This window comes from Pseudopipra pipra, chromosome 14, assembly GCF_036250125.1.
Source record: "Pseudopipra pipra isolate bDixPip1 chromosome 14, bDixPip1.hap1, whole genome shotgun sequence".
Lineage (NCBI taxonomy): Eukaryota > Metazoa > Chordata > Aves > Passeriformes > Pipridae > Pseudopipra > Pseudopipra pipra.
Window position 1 is genome coordinate 19,031,739 of NC_087562.1, and position 21,273 is coordinate 19,053,011.

The following is a 21,273-nucleotide window of genomic DNA, read 5'->3' on the forward strand; positions in this document are numbered from 1 at the left end:
CAGCTAATAAATGCCCACAATTCATCAGAGGAACATACTTGAAAACTGCACTGCACATAATTAAAATATAAAATTTCACTATCATAATATTATCAAACTAAGTATGTGTTCCACTGTGCCAGACCACAGCAAACTGTGCAACTTGAAGACTAAATTCACCCCCAGTTTTAAAAATCAATAGTGACAAAAGCCTTTTGGCAGTAAAATCTATTAATGTGTTGGATATGAAGAAAAAGCCTCAGTACCAGAGAACTGCAAACAAAGTAATGCAATAGTTTACTAACGTGGTTCCAAAACTCATGAGTGTTAAAAAGGTAAGTATGAAACGAGGAGATGAGAAACAGAACAAGGAACTAGCCTGGAGAAATTCTTAAGTATCATGGAAATGATCTTCAAATGACAGCTACAAGTTGCCAGAAGACACTCTAAGGACTCCCAACACAAATGCTTCAAGAAAAACAGGTAAAAAATATTTAGAAACAAAAAGCTGTGTTTTCTACGAAAGGAAAGCTGTAAACAGATCTCATGAGGAATCCATCAAAAAGAAAACAAAAATTATCAGCATTACATTAAAAAAAAAAAATCATAACCCAATGTGTCAAGCTCCCACTGGAACAATATAAAAAAGAATTTATGATGTTCCTTAAAGAAAAACTGCTGAGGTTTGGTAGGATGCTATTAAATACCAAAATTACCAAGAGGGTTAGAAAGAAACACATTTTCAAACATACCTATTATTTTTTATTAGACATCAGATATTTTTACATTTCCTAAATACACAAATGTAATGTTAGAGAGGCTTTTGCCCTGTGCTCAGACATCAACGGGCAGGAGAGTAGAACATGAATGAACACAGGAAGATAGATAGATGATGGATAGATGGATAGATGGATAGATGGATAGATGGATAGATGGATAGATGGATAGATGGATAGATGGATAGATGATAGATAGATAGATAGATAGATAGATAGATAGATAGATAGATAGATAGATAGATAGATAGACAGACAGACAGACAGACAGACAGATAAAACCCACTCCTCACCTCCATGGGGACACTGGAGGATGCTGTTACACACAGACCTGAGCTGGCTCTGTCACACAGAGCTCAGAAATTCCAAGTGCAGCACAGCAGGGTTTCAGAAGGGATGTGGTTCACACCTGGCCAGCCTGGAGCAGGGAGTGTCCCCAGGTTTGCCCTGCCCAAGTCCCACAGGGAACACAAGTGACTCCAGGGTGCAACAAGTCACTGCCATGGGGCAGAGCACACTGGAATTGTTCAGTGTGCAAACACTCTGGGTCCTGGAAATTCACTCCCTAAATAACATTCCTCCTCCCCAGAGCTCGGGACACATGAATAGAGGCAAAGCTGGGCAGTGAATCCCTTGTACCTGCCATGCACAAAGAAGTTGCCTCTGTGTTTGAAGGAACACACGAGGCTGCATTTGAAAAAGCAAGTCACGTGAATATAGAGAAAATCATCAGAACAGCCAAGGATTATTTGTCACTGCCAAGGCAGGACTACACCAGTTTTAGAGATTGTATTGTGCATTCACAGCTTTGTCAAACAAAGACAATTTAAATTGCCAGAGGTTAGTCTGTAAATCCTTGGAAACAGGTTTGTGATGCACTTGTGTTTTGTACTGTAGAACCAGCACTGAGGAACACTCTGGCTACCAGCAGCACTGTCTCTGCTCTACAAAGCAAGAGAGTTCACTTTTGTCATGAGCAGTCCTGTCAATAAACTTGGGCACTTTCAACCACAAAAGGAAGAAAAGAAAATACCCCAACAGCATTTGAACAAACATTAACACAAAAGCAGGGCCAAGTTTACCACAACACACAACATTTCTTTACATGTCTTCCAGTACATGGCTTCACTAAGTATGATGTAAAACTCAATTGTAACAGAATATGACCTTCAAGTTGAGATTTAAATTTGCAAAATCTGAAATAAATTCAATTTTATTTCTAATTATTAATCCAGAAGACTTCTTATAAACAAAACAGGCAATGCTAAAATGCCATCTGAGATGCCTCAAACAATCAAAGACACTTTTTAACAGAGAAAACTAAAGTAAAGGGATGGCAGACACTGGCAGAAGCATAAACTAAAGGTCAAATCTGGAAGCTCACTTGTACTGGGTTTGCATGGCCAGGTTTTGGGGGAAGGGGGGACTACAGGGGTGCCTTCTGTGAGCAGCTGCCAGAAGCTTCCCCGTGTCCTGAAGAGACAGTGCCAGGCAGGGCCAGGACAGAGCCACCACCAGCCAAGGCCGAGCCCAGCAGGGATGGTGGCAGTGACTCCTCTGGGGTAACACTGATAAAGGAGGGGAAAAACCCCTGTGAAACTGCAGCAGGGAAAGAGAAGTGAGAATGTGAGAGGAACAGCTCTGCAGACCCCGGGGCAGTGCAGCAGGAGGGGCTCCAGGCACAGGGGTTGAGGTGCAGCCCCTGGGGAGGCAGCTGTGCCCTGCAGCACATGGGGGTCCTGATGGATCAGAGACCCCCTGCAGCCCCTGGAGGAGCCCACACCGGGGCAGGGGGTGCCCAAAGGAGGCTGTGACCCCATGGGAAGCCCATGCTGGAGCAGCTCCTGGCAGGACCTGTGACCCCATGGGAAGCCCATGCTGGAGCAGCTCCTGGCAGGACCTGTGGCCCCATGGAGAGAGGAGTCCACACTAGAACAGGTTTGCTGGCAGGACTTGGGACCCCATGGAAGGGACCCACTCTGGAGCAGCCTGTTCCTAAGGACTGACTCTGGAGTAGCCTGTTCCTAAGGACTGACTCTGGAGCAGCCTGTTCCTAAGGACTGACTCTGGAGCAGCCTGTTCCTAAGGACTGACTCTGGAGCAGCCTGTTCCTAAGGACTGACCCCATGAAAAGGACCCACTCTGGAGCAGCCTGTTCCTGAAGGACTGACTGCATCCCGTGGGAGGGACCCCACACAGGAGCAGGGGAAGAGTGTGAGGAGTCCTCCCACTGAGGAGGAAGCAGCAGCAGAGACAAGATGGGATGAACTGACCACAGCCCCCATCCCACATCCCCCTGCACTGCTCAGGGGAGGAGGTAGAGAAAGTTGGGAGTAAAGGAGAGCCCAGGAAGAAGGGAGGGGTGAGGAGAAGGTGTTTTCAGATTCAGTTTTTATTTCTCATTATCCTATTCTGATTTGATTGGTAATAAACTGTGTCAGTACCTGGTGACTGATCTCTCCCTGTCCTTATCCCGACCCACAAATGTTTCATTGTGTTTTGTCTCCCCATCCAGCTGAGGAGGCAGTGACAGAGTGGCTTTGGTGAGCACCTGACACCCAGCCAGGGTCAACCCCCCATCATTATAGGGTAACTAACTCATCCAATCTTTCTTACAGGCATGGCTGGTAGCCCTAACTGCTATTAAGCCATCATAACAGTCCCCATCAGCAAACTCTGTTTTCCAATACTTAAAAATTCTGACAAACTTCTGAAGAGTTCATGGAGAAAATTCCCTTTGACTGCTTCTCAATTCCTTTGGTCATGGTTCATCTAGAACATGCACTTCAATGGCAGGTGCAGAGCAATTTGTTGCCAGAGGTATGATTTTTTTTCTCTCTGGTAAAAACACAGTGAAATCGAGCCAAAGGATTAACCTTCCTAAAACCTGACATTTGCACACAAGTCCAGAAAATGACTGGCAGCAGAATCTTTAACAAGTCAGACAACAGAGGTAGCACCTTCACTGCCAGCACAGGATCCTGAGTGGAGCAGGGAGGTGTTGCTGTGTTCCTCACATGTGTGCTGCTCCTTTTGGGACAACAGGGCAGGGAGACATAGGACTGGGAGCAGTTAGACAAGACAGGCAGAGGAGCTTGGAGCCACCAAAGAAAACCTCCAGAAACCAGCAGTTCTAAGTCCAAAACTCCAGTTGCCAAAGCAAATACTTATCAAAGTACTTTCTCATGCTCTAGTGAAGTATCTAATCCATCTGTAACCACAAGGTTTCATCCAAAGAATCTGATGGATAAAAAACAGCTGAGTTTTGGCACTAGAATTAGGTTCTACCCCTGCCTCAAGTGCTTAGTACTGCCTGCAAATACAGAAAATCCATTGTATATAATCACTCTCATGCAATAAGTTTATGAGTGCCCAACTTGACACGTGGAGTTCGTGACCAGGAGTGCTCCTGGCTGCAACTGAAGACAATGAAGTCAAACTGAACACAAAGAATTAACTAGTACTTTTAATTTAATACTTAAAATTGAGACAATTAGGCTCCACTTCCTACTTACAAAAAAGAGGTTAATAATCCCCTTAAGTGCATTGTTGAGAAAGTTGTTATAGGGATAAGCTTCACAAAAAAACCTGCTTGGTTCTTAATTCCCACTGCAGAGGGGGGTTTAAATAGTGTGCAGCAAGTAAGCCTGAAGCAACCCACTGAAGAGTGGAGAAAAATTATTATGTAATTCTTCATTAATTAAGACTGTCCAGCCTACACACTGTGGAAATTAAAAATAACAGTAGTATGTGCATATGCATTATGTTGCATGACCACATGGGAGCCACTGTTAGACTGCTCAGGAACCTTCTCTATAGCATTTCCTAATCTTTGCATGTTTAATTTTACAGCCTTACTAATGTTTGAGTGTTTTCTGAGTTTTAGAAATATATTAATGCTGTAAAAATGTAAACAGTATAATTTGTAAGTACTGAAAACGTCCTGTCTGCTTATACAAAAAAGAATCACCCATCATGAGGAAAAGGAAGAAAAACAGTTTTGTGGTTAAAGCACAGTCAAGACCACACATTTCTTACTCTCCCTGATCTTTCAACCTACCTGCCCTGCTACCACAAATGTGCAAAAGAAGCCCCAAAACCACCTTTACAAAAGAAATAGCACAGAATAGCTTATTTGATAATAATGATACTGCACCCTAGGCAATAACAAAGATTTATCTACTTGCTTAAAATTTCTGCAAAAAGTAAAAACAGTGTTTCTTAGAAAAGCAAGAAAGACTCTGAAAACCAGTAAGAAAAACAAGAATCAATAATAATCAATAAATGAGAAAAAAAACTACCAAAGCTAAAAGCTGCCATAAAAATATCAACACTGCTGAACACACAGGCTGAGTGTGTTACCAGAACCATCTCAGATTTGAAGGGCTCTGCTTTAGCAAGAGCAGCAGCCAAGTTTAGAACTGCTCTCACCACCACATGGGACAGCAAAGCCTGGGTTGCTGTTCCCTGCACTGAGTGTATTTCCCAGCAAAAACTTCCAGAGCAGGGGATGCAGCATCTGGCACAAGCTCAAAAAGCCCTTTTTTTGGTCATTTTAAAAATGGATGGTAAAGTGAAACTTAACAGAAAGTGAACATCAAAACACAGAAAGCAAATCAGTGAAGTTCATGACAAAAACTTCAAATTCAGAAAAGCAGAAGTTAGAAAAATGCCTAAAGCAAGAAAAAACAAAGCTAGAATTGTCATTTTCTTAAAAATCCATATGTATATATTGATTGGACTGTTCAGGCAATGAAAACAAAGCTCCAGGGATTGGTAATCGTCCTGGGAGCAGAAATATTGTTAAGTAGCCCATTTATATGCCTAAATATCTAAATACTAAACCATCCAACTTGCCACATGACCATCTTCTCTGATCACTAAAAATGCAAAATCTAACGTTGGAAAACACATTTTGAATCAAAACATTTGTAAACTCTGCAACAAAATCCATTTTCAGCAGCAGCCCCATGAAAATTCCAATATACCCTATTTCACCTGATTTGTAAGTTCCAACAATAGATATTCTGAAATAAAATATTATGGGCAAAGTTAACATTGGTCTTTCATCTATGTGTGATACTCACTTTATTTTCTTAGTCTACAGCAGCACTTTAGTTCTGTTACTAACATAAAATAATTTTAATTAAAAATAATTTGAAATAAGCAACTTATTTTTTGCTATTTGGTTATTAACATAAACCCATCTGGGTATTAAGACACTGAAAACCAGTGAACCAAATGCATCAAGGGCACGAAAAACCATAAATTGTACAAATGGAAAATGCACATAAACAAAAGAAAGGCAGCAAAGGAAAACTAGATGGCAGCACCTCCCTATTTTTCACAACTTCACAAGTACAAGATTCAAAACAAGACACAGAGGTAAAAATTTAATGCAATCTAATAATCAGTTTTAAAATTCTGAATTTTCTTCTCTCTGAAGAACACAATAATGCAAGCAAACCCACCCCACCTGAGCTGCTCGGAATAAAAGAATCCAGAGCAAAATTTTTTCTAAGATCAACTGAAGCTCCATCAAATTACAGTTCATCTCTTAAAAATCCTGTACCTTAATGAATATCCTACAGCAGTTAAAATTTTGGCAACATTAATGATTTTTTAATATTCAGCTAAAATTAATGTCAACCAAAAAGTAGAAGGAAACTAAAATCACCAAGAGAAAACAGTTCAATTAAAATTATGCACATCTAAGTCCAACCAACGTTTGCTTTAAGCCTCCAAATCTTTATTTCATTTAACATGTTTTTTCAAAACAACCACATTATCACAGTACAGACTTGTACTTTTTAATGCATCAAAAGATGATTATAATATAATATTCATGGAAGATCAAGTATTTCCATGTAAACCCTTAGATACCAAGTTAAAAAGGACAAGGCCCTCATAGCTGCACCGATAAGGCAAATTTATATTCACAATATGAAAAATATTTTTAATACATCTGAATATCTTGCAATATTTTTTCCCTAAACAAAACAAAACAAAACACTAAAGAAAAACTGCAGCTAGGAGCAGTTAATATTAGAGAACTGTAGGTTCATTTAGGTTGGGAAAGACCTCAAAGGTCATTGAGTTCAACCATTAATCTCCCCATTACAGTCCTATACAATCTTATACTTTGAACTAAATTAAAACTACTATAAGCTCCAGTTGCATCTATTCATGTTTTTCTTGAATATTTTAAAGAAACTAGAAAGACTGCAAATGTAAAAGATCATTAAAATCTCAAGTACATCTTTCTATTGCAGGTGCTTCTCTCAATCACTGCTCTCTCTGGACTGTTCTGTCACCTTCAGATTCTGATCCTTGTGACTGAATCCCCTTCACTGCTCCTGCCTGTGCTGCAGACACTCTCCATCCTTTTGGGACACGTGTCCCTGCTCCAGCATCTTTGAGCTCAGCCTTAAACTGATCACAGTTGAGACCTTCCCTACAAGGTACTTGCTTAACTCCATGTGCCAGTTTTCCAGAATTCCACCAGGAATTAAAACCATCAGATTTTATTCATGCTTTACACAGCAGTAATTGAGAGGAGCATAACTAAACATCTAATCAAAGATTATCCCACCTAAGAGTCAAGAAGAACCCAAATCTTCCTTTCAAAATGGATTTGCATCTCTTCTCCCAAGAACCTAACATAAAACATTTGCCTCCATCCTCTACTCCTAAAAGCTGTAAAAAATGAGACAAAGGTATTACAGTCAGTAGAAGTCGAATACCAAATAACAAATCCAAGCACTCACAATGTAAGAAACATCAGATTTAAGCCAACATCAACTGTGTTCCTTGACTGCCCAGCTGAAGGGCTCATCTTTTTATCATGCAAAGACTGGACTTGCCTGCACACCTGCAGAGAGAGTCCTGTGGGATGAACAGCAAGTTCTGTATCCTAATCATCCTGAACTTTTCTGTTTGGCACTGCAATCCAAATACATCTTTTTTAAAACTTGGGAAGGGCAGAGGGATGGCTGTATCCATTCCCTACAAAACTACTATAGGATACAGGTATTTGACTTCTGAACTTTCAACAAGGCAACAAGTAAGGACAAAGCCACTGATCTTTAAGGAAAGCCTTTACTTAAGCCCTTGTAGGAATTCCTCAGGGAAAACAAGACTACACTTTCCCTATCTCAGGCAAAAAACAGACCACTCTTGCCCTGTTTCAGCAGCTTCCATTGTTCCTGGAGAAAGGTGGCTCCTTCCTCACACACTGTCCCAGATACCAGCCCAGCTGCTGAACCCAGAGGAACCGACAGGGGAAACGTGGTTCATTGCCCTCCAAAACATCCAGGAGAAGATCTAGCAAATGATGGCCCTGGGATATAGAAACGAAAACCTCGCAGTGCTGCCAGGCTGCAGAAGTGGCTCAGAACCTGAACAGCTCTGCGAGTACCGACCGAGGCAATCTCGTCTAAGAACTTCGCAAACATTGCCTTATTTCCCCTCCTCCCTTCTTAAGAATGGAGAAATTACTCAGTTGTCAGGGGGAGAATCAAAGAACTTTGAAATTTAGATGAACAGTTGGGCAATTTTTCAGACACTCTTTCTTCTATTTTTAAAGAAAGCAATTCATAATCCATTTTATATTCTCCAGTTATCATTTTCAACACTTCTTAACGAGTTGCCGAAAGTAACTGTCAGCTTTTGCAATTTCTTTGGCATGTTATTTAATATCCTGTGTTTTACATCTAACTACACTTTCTCCACACAACAATTATGTGAAGTGTATATACAAATTAACACTGAAAACAATCACTCAGCTGAGTAACTTGTGGCACTTGACACTGGCTAAGAAGTAGAACAATCTCAAGAAAAGCAACCATCGTAGTTATGAAACATGAAAGCCATGTCTTTTTCTCATACATTCTTCTTCTTCTCATACATTATCTTAATAAGATATTATTTCCTATACTCCTTAAGGCAGACTGCAGATTTCCACCTGTGTAGACTTTCTACATAGGTAAAAGCAGAGTAAAACACACACTCAGAGACTAAGGTACAATACCAAGTTCTACACATTTAAATCACCCTGTATTTTAATCCAAATAAAGGTATCTTAAAATAGCTGAAGACCTAGTAATAAATTTGAGCTTTGCACAGTAAAATAATGATCATTCCACTAACATCAGAGAGAAAGGTTAAAACTGCACAGCCTGCCATGTTCATCCATCTCACAAAATATTCTGCAGGACTCAGGCAATTAATGTTTATTTTCTGTCTCTCTTGATCTAATGGCACCAGAATTTTTCTGTGTTTCAGTCACAGTGACTCCTGAATATTATACTTTATAGACATAAAAACAAAAGATGTTACTTCTGATTAATTTTAAACTTCTTCTGAAAATTTTAATTCACAGAATACAGTGTTCTGACACATCAGAAACAGATTGTGACAGAAAACAGCTTAATCATAAACTCACCTAAAAAATTATTTTTCAGTGCAAATAGTTTCCTGTGTTTTAGAACTTGATCCCTCTACTGATTAATTATAATGACTACTCAGACAAATAACTGACATTTCCAAAACCTGAGCATAATATTTGTCACCAGTGAACAGTCTCTGGTTATAAACCATTCACCAAATCCAATAAAAGTCTCGGGTCTAGTTCTGATAAGATAAACCTCTAGAATTTAAACCTTTACAATCTGGTTCTAAAAGGTTGTCAATCACAATTTTTAAAGACTGCTCTAAGGTCAAACATATATAAAACATAAGCACTGCCACAATGAAAGAAGAGCCTGCAGATCACATGCAGAGTCAGGGAAGTTCAATGTGAATTTCCCAAAGACAAAAATAATAATAATTTCTTAACCCTGTTAATCACAACAAATACAGAAATGATCCAGTACAGTTTGGGCAGCTACCACAAAGATCTGCAAGAGGACATGAATCCTGACAAGCTACAATCTCATTCTAATCCCACTACATGAAAATAATCAAACTTCTGCATCCTACAAGATATTTATCATTCATAAGGCCTTGCTGGTTTCCTCTATTCTCAACTACCTTATTAGCACTAAGTAGGGGAAAGGAGGATCTATAATGCAGTGGAGTATTTATCTGGGCAGACCCTGCACAAGAACAATTACACCTGAACTCCTCCAGGTTTCAGCTGACTCTGCAAATACATGAATGTGCACTATACTCATGGTTTTATTTTTATATAAATCCATCAAGTCAAATTACACTCTTTCTATAACCTCAACTGCCTCATATAGCTAGAGGACAGCTGCCTGAGGCCAACATGATCAGCATTTGCTGTGCACACATCTTAAGGCTGACTTGGGGATGCACACTGAACACTGAACACAGAGCCAAGCAGTCAGTCTGCACATTTGCATCCTTCCTGTTCTATGTGCAACACAGGTGTGTTCCTCAGAAGTTTAAAAATGACAAACAATTTGTTCATATCTGTTGGGAATTTTAATTCTATATGCTGGCCACAGCAAATTACAGTCACATAAAAACTACCAGCACGGAAGAGAAACAGCTAAAACTAACTCACTTGAACAGACTGAGGTGATATTCTTGGTGCAGTCCCACCCCACAGCTTCAGTTGTGCAGTTACACTGGGCACTTGTCTCAGGACCCACTGCTAGAATGTGTGCCTGCAGGAACCACTAAAGAAGTGATTGTTCTTAGTCACAAAGAAAGCCCCAAACAACCAAAGACAGGCACACAAACTCAAAAGAAGAACTTGTCTGCAACTTTGTTGTCATGGAACTAGTGAAAAAAAAAATCTCTAGATGAACACAGGCTTCTCTCTGTGTTTCTTCTTCCTGGAATACATCTCTCTTTGAAGGCTTCTACAAGTCTTCTTATCCTTCCAGATATCACAAACTTAAACATTAAATTACTGCCTTTTCTGCAAAAAGTTCTTTTACAAATTACATCCAATCCTGCACTTACCTCTTTTCTGAGAGCACAAAGTTCTTCCAAGTGTTTCCAGGCTTTCATTTATGTCTTTCCTGAGATACACTCCATTGAGCTACAGTCTTCCCTGTGTCACTCACTTCTAAAACCTACACTGTAGTTGGCTACTCTGTGGTTTAGATTGCCTCTTGTTATTAACTTCCTTTCCATTCTCTGATTTTATTCTGGCTTCCTTCTCTTCTGAAAAGTTTATCATTGTTTTCAGTTTTTAATTAAACAATAATATTTGAGAACATAAATATAGTGTCATGCATAAAGCACACAATGAGTCAGTCATCAAACGTTCAATATTGGAAAATACCTGTTAAAGTTATTTGAAGCAACTTATAAAACAACTGAAAAATAATACAGGCACCCTCTTCATCTCCTTTCCTCAGAACTACTGATCATTTCTGCAAACACAGACCTTAGGTAAATACCTTAAACTCTGTCTAAACAGCTGCCCTGTACTAAAATCCAAAAATGTTTGCCTCTACATTCAGCTCTAGCTCCAAATGGCCCAAAGCTAAACAGCCTCCTTAGAAACTCTTAAACCAATGAAGCCTTCAAAGTAATTTAAAATATAGTACACCTTCACCCTTGAAACTAAATTAGTCAGAGTTAAAATGAACACACTCCACTGACGAGTTTGGGATGGCAAAGCACACTGTCCTGTCAATCCTTAGAAAAAAGGAAGAATATTCATGACACAGACAAAACTTTCATTGTAGACAGATCAGACCCAGAGGTGAATCAAAGGAATCAAATCTTTGTTTTGAATACAGTATATTTTAAAAAGTTAATTATTGCCAATCCTTGTGTAGAACGTGCTTGGTTTTTTTCTTTTCTAATGTCCAGTGAAACCCAGTTATCCCAGGCAGCCATTCAGCACAGTGGGATACCAGTCCTTCTGATTAGAGCAGCAAAGGGCACTCACTAAACCAGTCCAAACTACCATTGAGCTTCCTACCCTCCAGTGACCTCAGTCTGAACAAGGTCTTGAGGGACTTCATAAAGTAGATTTTTTTCCTGAAATAAATAAAAATCCTCAGAAAATGAACTACATTGAAGTATTTCCTGTTTTCACAACACAAAAGGGACAAAGGCAAAGTTGCAACAATATATGAGCTGATGATGTGCAGGACAGAGTAAAACACAACGCACCAGGGTGAAGTGAAACCAAGCCAGACATACCTGAGCTGTTGACAGGCGAAAAACAGGGCCAGTGGTGGGCACAGAAAGCCTGGGTGACAGGTTGGCAGGGCCCTGTCCCTGTGTCTGCACCTGAGCCTGCATCTGAGCCTGGGCTAGAGCCTGCTGGGGCACCATCACCAGCTGTCCCGCGTCCGTGCGCACCAGCACCATCCCTGCGAGCAAAGGGACAGGCATTGGAGGACAGAAACACAAATAATGGGAAGAATAACACACAAAGAACTATGTGACTGCAGAATACAGAATAAAATTAATGTATAGCACTGCACATTTTTCTCTATGTTGTGTTGGTTTTTTTATTCACACGTAACACGAGATTTAATTTCAAAGAAGAGAAGGAGATGCCACCAGCAGCCAAAAACTCATACCCAATTCAGTTTGGAATTCAAATAACTGCAGTTTATGGGTAGCAGTGATGAAAAAAGCAGTCATTTGAGTGTACAGGTGTACAGCAACTGTCAGCAGTCTAGTCAGGTCAGAATAAAATTAGAAAGAAATCCTCATTAAAAGTGAACTATACCAACAATGCAGCAGCTGAGAACAGAACTCAGTGTTTCATATACCAGGGACAATGACCTGAGAGCTTCATTAAAACAACAGCTTATGGGGATATGTGCATGCAAACATTAGATCAGACACATTTCTGAGTACACAATATTTGAGATTTACTTAAACATTAAGCATTAACAGATGATTTGGTGCCCACCCCGCCATCCCCACCATTTTGGGAGGCACTACCTGTGGTTTAGACATCAGGAACAAACAGTTCTCTGTCAGTGCCTGAGAACCAACCAGCCCTCAGCACACAACGACACAAGTGCAGCAATTTTAGAAAAACAGCAATGGAATTGTTTTAAAATTAACAATTTCAGGAAGTAAATGATAATTTTTTCAGATTATTTTCTTGTAAAAGACCTCACAAATAGAGGCCTTCTACACAACACAGCCACTGCCATTAAGTTTTCTGGTCAGCAGGTCAGTAAAGGGGAGACAATGGCTAAGTTGGTCCCTGGATCACCTGGAGTTTGACACTTATTCAAGGTCACTGCAAAGCATGTAATGATCTTCCTCTAGCTCACTCAGAACTAAAAACCAGTTACCTGACAGAGCATTTAAAAGGAATTGCCAATTTAGCTCCAGAATACGTTTTAATAATTTAACCTAGATAGGATACAATGGGTCAAATAAACAGAAAAACATCTTATTTGCAACAACTAGAGAACTAAAAAAATAAGAACCCTTCTATTCTGCTGTTAACCGTCAGAAGACATTGTTTCCACAATTTATTTCCATGTGAAAATTGCTTCATATATGTTTTTTAGCTTTTCAAAAGAAAATGAAGAAGGTCCCCATTCAAAGGACACAGTCTGCAACTAACTGTGATGGCAAAGTAATTCAAACAGTAGTGTAACAAATGTCACAACTCCATACCAAGAAAGTCTTTCCTTCAGTTTCTGACACAGAAAACCAAATCCCAGTCGTGGGATGAACATGTGAGTGAACTGCAGCACCGATAAAACCCTCCCTCACACAGTCTTAGGTGCTTCCTGCCAGCCTTCACTGCTACAAACACAAACAGGCAAATTTCTGCCACTACAAACTAAAGATTCATGGAAATCAAGGTTTAAGGTAACAGGCAGACAGAGCTACAGCAAGGACCACATCCAAAATCCAAATCCACAATCGTAACTCCCTTCCAAAGCAAAGAGTAATTAGAAAAAAAGGTTGAAAGAAACCCCTTAAAAACTCTTTTAAAAGGTAACCTTTAAGGTCCATTAGCCATTTAAGCATCAACTTCACAGTTTACATCTCTAGAAAATTCTGCAAGCAGATGATGTGTTTGGTATATGCCATTCCTAAAACATCTGGACACTCAAATGTGATGGCCAAAGAGGTTATCACTTCTCTGATTATGTTGTAAACCTGAATAAAAAAATCCTCATAGGATATTCCAACCACACACTAAAAAATTCACATTTGCACTACACAGATTCACAGGTGTGTTGTTAATTTATCTTCCCATTTTCTAAACCTAATTCTCAATAGAGAAAAATTGAACAGAAAGGACAAATTAAATGCAGCACATGCCACACAATCTGAATTAAAGTTGCAGACATAATTACTACCACAGATGCATAAATGTTCACGTATTAACATTATGTTTAATTCAGTTTGGAGGACTACAAATTCCTTTTGCTGAGCAGTATGTACATTAGAATCTGGTTACATTATGAGACTAATTTTACCTTCCCATCAGCCATTTAAAGATGAAATACACAACTTATGACTATTATACATCAGAAAAACCTATTCTCAAGAACTGATTCTAAATTTCTGCTTTATGCAGAAGTTTGCAATATGGAAGTTTCAGACTAATTATAAACGATCCACCAGTTTAAAAACTCAAAAATACCACTGTATTTTTTGAGTAACTTCACTTTAGAACACACTATCTTCATGTTTATGCAAATTTAATGGATTTCCAACTATCTTGTAATGAAAACTCGAATTATAACTTTCCAGAGTATTATTTACATAACGTATAGTTATATTTACTAAACCCTGGATTAGACTGGTTTCAAAGGCTCCCTTGTCCCTCTTCTGTGTGAAAGTAAGTAACAGATCAAAGTATTGCTACAATGAACTTCAGAAACTGAGTTCAAAGTTACAGTGCACATTATCATGTGCACATGGTAATTTTCGACAGACTGACAACTGGGAGTCAAGTCTGAAGAGCAACTTATGTGTTTCAAGTCAGTTGGGTCTTCGTGAAACCACTGAGCTTGGTATGTTTGGAGCATCAGAATCTGGAGGATCTTTCATAAACTATGGCCAAATACACAACTACTACCGAGTCAACCTAGAAGCAAGCTTCTAGACCATCACACTGTTGCTCTACTTAGCTAATAAGTATCAAATGTTTTAAGAAACAAGATGGAAGAAGTAAGTTATTTCAGACAGTGACATTAACGGGAAAAACAAATTAGTTCAAATGTTAAATCAACTCCTAAGTCAAAAAGACACGAAAATACCCAAGTCTTTGCAACATGAAAGTCTAAACAGGGGACCACAGAACTCCTTAGATGAAACAATATAGAGTTAGCTCAAGAATCACTGGGATGAAGGGATGCTGGTTTGGTTAGTCAGCGACCATGCTGAACTTATATTTTTAGTAATGAAAGTTAAGAAATTTAGAGCAGCACAAACAGGACATAAGAGTTGGAAGTGAAGTATGGTGGTGTGAAGACTGCCCTGACACAGCAGACAGTGACACCACCGCAATTACTGACATTAAAAATTCTACATTGCACAGATTTGCCTGTATCCTGCCACTTGATTTGCAGCAGAAGACATGCTTTCCAACAGGAAAACTTTCCAGGACTATCAAGTGTAAAGTAGAAAATAAAGACCTTCCAAACATATATAAAGTTCTTCTTAGCTAACACCCCAGCTTTATCTCCGGTACCACCTCGGGGTAACTCACCGTGACCGCCGCTGACCCCAGGACACTCCGGTAACTCACCCACAACAGCTGCAATTACCGTGCACGAGCCGCACTAATGACACCCTAATTAGCGGCAGCCAGTGGTGGTGGCTCTCCTCCGGTTTCCAGCTCGTCGAGCAGCGGGAGGGTGACAACTTCAGGGTGAGAAAAGCCCTGGGGCCAAGAGGGTGAGACAGCGCGGGGAGCGCGGCGCTCACTTACCGGGCGGGATGGTGAAGCCGGGCGGCAGCTGGATGGTGGTTTGCGGGGGGGGCCGCACGATCAGTTGCGGGGCCACGATGCGGGGAGGGGCAGCGCCCAGCGCGGGCCGCGGGGACACGGGCTGCGGGGCGGCGGGCAGGACAGCGGCAGCGCCCGGCTTGGCGGGCACCGCGGGCTTGGGTGCGGCGGGGGCCGGCGCGGCGGGCGCGGGGCTGGCGGAGGCGGCGGGCGCGGGGAGCGCTCCGGCCGGGGGCGGCGGCGGGGCGGCCCCGCTGGCGGGCGGCCCCGCGGCCGGGCGGGCCCCCGCGCCCTCCTCGGTGGGCGCCGCCTCGCCGGGGCGCGGCGCGGGGGCAGCGGCGGCGCCCTCGGCCGCTCCCCCCGCCCCGCCGCCCCCCGCCGGGGCCCCGCCGCCCGCCGCGGGCCCGGGCGCGCTGTCGGCGGCGGGCGGGCTGGGGCCGGGGCCGGGGCTCCCCGCGTCCCGCCCGGCGCCGGCGGCCACATGGTTGTTGACAGGCGGGGCAGGGGCGGCGGGCGGCGGCGGGGCGGGCGCGGCGGGGCTGCCGCCGGCGGGCGCCGCTCCATGTGATTGCTGCACACTACTACTGTTTACACTCGCTGCCCGCCCCGCCGCCGCCAGCGCCGCCGGCGGGGACGGGGCCGACAGCGGCCCCGCGGCGGGGGCTCGGCTGCCCGCGGTGCCGGGGCGCCCCGCCGCCTCCCCTGGGCCGGGCGCGGGAGGGGACGCGGGGCGGCCGTGCTGCTGCTGCCGGCCGGGGCTGCTGCCCCCCGCCAGGCTCCCCTGCTGCTGCGGCGGCGGCTGGGACGGGGCGGAGGTCCTGGGCGGGGGCGGCTCGGCGGGGCCGCGGCCGCCCGCCAGCTGCGATTCCAGGGATCCCACCAGGTCGCTGAGCGCCTTCTCGTCCACCTCCTCGGAGAAGAGCAGCATCTCTTCCAGGGGGTCCGACGCGCCCGCCGCCATCTTGCGCTGAGCTGGGAGCCGGCGCCGCACCGCGCACGCGCGGGGCTCTGCTGCGCGCGGGGCATCATGGGAGGGGCGGGGCCGAGGCACCGCCCCGGGGAGGGACCGGGAACAACCAGAGACGGGCTGGGAACACCGGGAACAGCCAGAGACGGGCTGGGAACAGCCAGAGACAGACTGGGAACACCGGGAACAGCCGGAGACGGGCTGGGAACACCGGGAACAGCCAGGGACGGGCTGGGAACACCGGGAACAGCCAGAGACAGACTGGGAACACCGGGAACAGCCAGAGTTGGAGCGGGAACAGCCAGAGACGGGCTGGAAACACCGGGAACAGCCAGAGACAGACTGGGAACACCGGGAACAGCCAGAGTTGGAGCGGGAACAGCCAGAGACGGGCTGGAAACACCGGGAACAGCCAGAGACGGGCTGGGAACACCGGGAACAGCCAGAGACGGGCTGGGAACACCGGGAACAGCCAGAGACGGGCTGGGAACACCGGGAACAGCCAGAGACAGACTGGAAACACCGGGAACAGCTAGAGTTGGAGCGGGAACAGCCGGAGACAGGATGGGAACACCGGGAACAGCCAGAGTTGGAGCGGGAACAGCCGGAGACCGCTCGGGAACACTCGGGACCGCCCGAGGGACTGACTGGGACCGCCTCAGACACCGCCCCTGTGTCCGCCCGTGTGCCATCCCCGGGACCCGGCGGGCGCGGCAGAGGCTGCGGTGCCGCTGGAGAAGCCGCGGGCAGCACCGTGTGCCGGGCGCTGCCGCAGGATGCGGGATGTGGAGCAGCCCCTGCCCGCCGGTATCCGCAGGGACCCCGCGGGCAGGGCCCAGCCCGGTGCCGTCCCCGGCCCGCCCGGGGGAACCGACGGACCCGCCCGGGCTGCCCCGCACCGGCCCCTGGGCGGGAGCTGCGCCGCGGGAGCTGCCCCGGGCCCTCCGCCCCTCGGCTGCCCCGCTCCGTGTGCGCTGCGGGCTGTGCGTGTCCGAACCCACTGCTCTCCCGCACCACGGCGGCTGCGGGGATACAATTTCCTAGCGGGGACGCTGTTGGAAGACGACAACTTGTAAACCAAAAATAAGACTCTCTGCATCACCACAGCAGCTGCTGCGGTGTGCTGATCCCGCAGCATCCCCACGGGAGATGTAAGGTAGTTCATTTTGTTACTAACACTTTGGCCATCGCGCTCCTGTGTGCCCTTTTCCCATCGACACTTCCTCTCGCACTCGGAAATACCATTTAAGAGAAAGACGGTAGTCCTAAATCATCATTTTTATAACTAATGACAGGGCAGTGCCTTTGATGAGACCCTCCAAATAAAAAGTTTCCCCCTATGATGGGGAATCCTCACAGATTTATGCTCCAGGCAGCAGACAGAGATTGGATTGCAGCTCTGTCCCTGCTGCCCTGCAATAGCAGGTGGGACTGTAACTGAGCTGTGCTTGAGCTGCTGCTCTGTGGTCTGAAACAGTGAATCACTCTTCATTTTCTGATTTTTCAGGATTTCCTAGAAAACTGAGTCAGGTGTCTCAGTGAATAACCCCCCTTCGATTGCTCACTGCGCTGGTGGGAGCAGGTGAAGGGCTCTCAGTGCACTCCGCTCCTCTCCAGTCCCAACTCCATCTGTTCATACCCTGTACAACCCTCTGGAGTCACCACACTCAACTGCTCTGTTACCTTCTCTTTCCTCTCAATGAAGGTCACATTTTTATTCAGGATAGTTTTTCCTGATTGTCCTTTAGGAGCAGGTTTGTGATGAATCAAAATAAACCGCTCTTAAAACGCATTAAATATGGGTTGCACCAGTTTAATTAGGATAAGTTTAAATGTCTCTTGAAACTAAACCAGTGCATATTTCTTCAATAAAGTGGCCAGTAAAATACTGAAAGCCCAAAGGTGTGGTCAGGATGTATGAGCAGGAGATGGTGCAGTAAGTGAATGGGAAAGCACAGCAGTGGTTATGAAAGGCAGCATTAAATGTACACAAGAGGTCTATACATCAAAAATTTGCTTAGCAAATGAGTATTGCTTTTGTGGAGTGCTACAGCTGAATTAAATTTGGATTTTTAACAAATGTTTCTACCTGGAAATTTAATTAAAACATAGTAGATGCTGTGACTATTTGTTATTGCACAAATAGAAAGAATAATAATTTGGGTTGGGAAAAATATCAATCTATCCAATCTGTGTTATGAGTCACACATTTTATTGATTTTATCAGAGAACATTTCATTAATCCCTCAGTTGCCCTGATCTTGGACTTCATTTGCATACCACCATCTCCAGAGTTTTCATAAGAGAATGAAAAGTTAGACATGTGATTCTGCAATTAGTACTGACTATGAAACAAATTTTAATGTCCATTTTTCTGTGGCATTAAACTGGGTGTGTCCATAAAAACCACCCTGGAGGAAACTTTATTGCTTCGTAACTTCAGAAGATAAAAGTCACATTCCCACCGGAAGGAGAAAATGGCAAGTATTAAAATTTTAACAGGTATTTGTGGGTGGTAAATCTATAGAACATTTATTAGTATTTCTTCCCACTCACCTCTTCTAAATTGAGCCATTTTTTATATATATATATAAACACACAGAGTAAGAAAGTACAATAGAATGTTTTATTTAATAAAACATGATGGACAGTAACTCACACTGGACTGCTTTCAAGTCAAGAGGTGAGGACATACCTAAGAATATCTATAAACTTGCTGCTGAAAGTGGTTTTGGGCTTGGGCTTTCACATAGAGAACAAGACTTCTAGTAAAGCACAGAATCTCTGTGAACTTTTTTATTCATTCTTCTGCTATAAAATTACTTTTCAAATATTCACATGTGTTTCATCACAGAAAACATTTCTGAACATATTTATTGCTCTTTCGTTTTTAGGAATTATATATGTAAAGAATATTAAAAAAAAAAAAATCAAAGATAAAGAATAGTCTTTAGGGAAGTTAACTTCCAACCATGGTCTTAAAATTGCCTGTGAAAGAAAATCCACCACAGAACTTGCTGAGCTGCTCTTCAGCTCTCTATACTGCAAAACCCTGTGCCCTGTTTCCAGCCCAGGTTTGTCACCAATAACTCAGTACACAATAGGATCCCTCTGCCATGTTCAGCTGCACAGTGATAACAGGTCACAAACAGCTTCTTGTCTTCTAAAGAGGTGAAAGTGCTTAGAAAGGAGCACTATTTTCCTGGTTCTGTGTTTCTCTAAAATACACACTTTCAGTGCCTTCAATATGCAATTCAACTACCTTAACTTTAAATTTAACATCAAGATGGTACCTACCAGGTTCAAATCAGATTTTCAGATTGCTTCTTAAAATGAACTTACAGAACTCTTTACCTCTATTACTGAAATTTACTTTACACTATAAAAATATTTCTTTAACTGCTGATTTTAAGTATGACTTGGAAATGATAAATTCCCAACATTGGAGAGCACAAAGATGACTAGAAAACAAGCAGCTGCCCTAGGAATAGCATAGAACTGTTTAGGTTGAAAAAGACCTCTGAGATTCCCCCAGCACTGCCAAGGTCACCACAAACCCATGTTCCCAAGTGCCACATCCACACGTCTTTAAATCCCTCCAGGGATGGGGACTCTACCACTGCCCTGGGCATCCTGTTCCAGCACCTGACCACCCTTTCTGTGAAGAAATTTTTCCTATTTTCCAACCTGATCCTCCCCCGGCACAGCTTGAGGCCAATTCCCTCTTGTCCTGTCCCTTGTTCCCTGGGAGCAGAGCCCAAGTCCCACCTGGCTCCCCCCTCCTGTCAGGGAGTTGTGAGAGTGAGAAGGTCCCCCCTGAGCCTCTTTTTCTCCAGCCTGAGCCCCCCCAGCTCCCTCAGCCCCTCCTCATAAGATTTCTGCTGTAGACCCTTCACCAAACCCAGGTCAACTGCTTGGAAGGCAGAATATGTTTAAATTCAGTTTCATGTATCTCAGTTGCAAAGGAATTTCATTTTTATATATGACTTGTAGAAATTTTGGAGCTCTTCAAGTTAGTTGTAAATACTTCTCTACTCACCTAGACAGGACTTGATGGAGAGGCTCAGGAATATTTGACATCAAGAAGGCTACAATTTAACCCTTAAGCTTTTCAAGGGGGTTGTTTTCTATTCCTAACTTTTTTTTTTTTTTTTTTTTAATTCATTCTGGCCAACTTCTCTCTTTCCGAAACTTGCAAGTTGTTTCAGAAAAGAGCATCCAGCCTGTTCAGGCTCCAGAGGAGACACTGGAAGGGGACCCCATCCATGTCTGTCAGTGTGTGCAGGGAGGGGGCAGAGGCTGGAGCAGGCTCTGCTCGGGGGGCCCAGCAATGGCACAGGAGGAATGGGCAGGAACTGATGCCCAGGAAGGTCCAGCTGGACAGGAGGAAGAACTTCTTTGCTGGGCAGTGACCCAGCCCTGAACAGAGACCAGAGAGGGTGTGGAGTCTCCTCCCTGGGGATATTCCAGAACCATCTGGACACAATCCTGTGCTGTGTGCTCTGGGATGACCCTGCTGGAGCAGATGACCCACTGTGGTCCCTTCCAACCTGACCCACTCTGTGATACCGTGAAAAATAAACTCTGACAGTTTTCCACTTGAATTCTCTCCTGAAATGCTCATTTACTGTGTCCTGAGCTCAAAGAAATGTCTATTTCTATTTCCTGTTCCAACCACA

The 21,273-nt window shown here is 43.8% G+C and overlaps 2 protein-coding genes across 2 annotated transcripts in view; one reads left to right on the plus strand and one right to left on the minus strand.

Moving 5' to 3' along the window:
• Window positions 1-16,629, minus strand: part of LOC135422230 (transcription initiation factor TFIID subunit 4-like) — a 146,726-nt gene extending 130,097 nt beyond the window's left edge. The window contains exons 1-2 of the mRNA XM_064671298.1: window positions 15,610-16,629; window positions 11,886-12,058 (exon numbers count right to left, since the gene is read on the minus strand). Coding sequence (XP_064527368.1) covers window positions 11,886-12,058; window positions 15,610-16,588 — 1,152 coding nt within the window. The 5' untranslated portion in view covers window positions 16,589-16,629. The remainder of the gene's footprint in view (window positions 1-11,885; window positions 12,059-15,609) is intronic.
• Window positions 16,229-21,198, plus strand: LOC135422231 (elastin-like). The gene is made up of 2 exons (XM_064671299.1): window positions 16,229-18,019; window positions 18,102-21,198. The coding sequence occupies exon 1, from the start codon at window positions 16,655-16,657 to the stop codon at window positions 17,636-17,638; it is 984 nt and encodes a 327-aa protein (XP_064527369.1). The 5' UTR covers window positions 16,229-16,654; the 3' UTR covers window positions 17,639-18,019; window positions 18,102-21,198.
• Window positions 21,199-21,273: the final 75 nt, after the last annotated feature.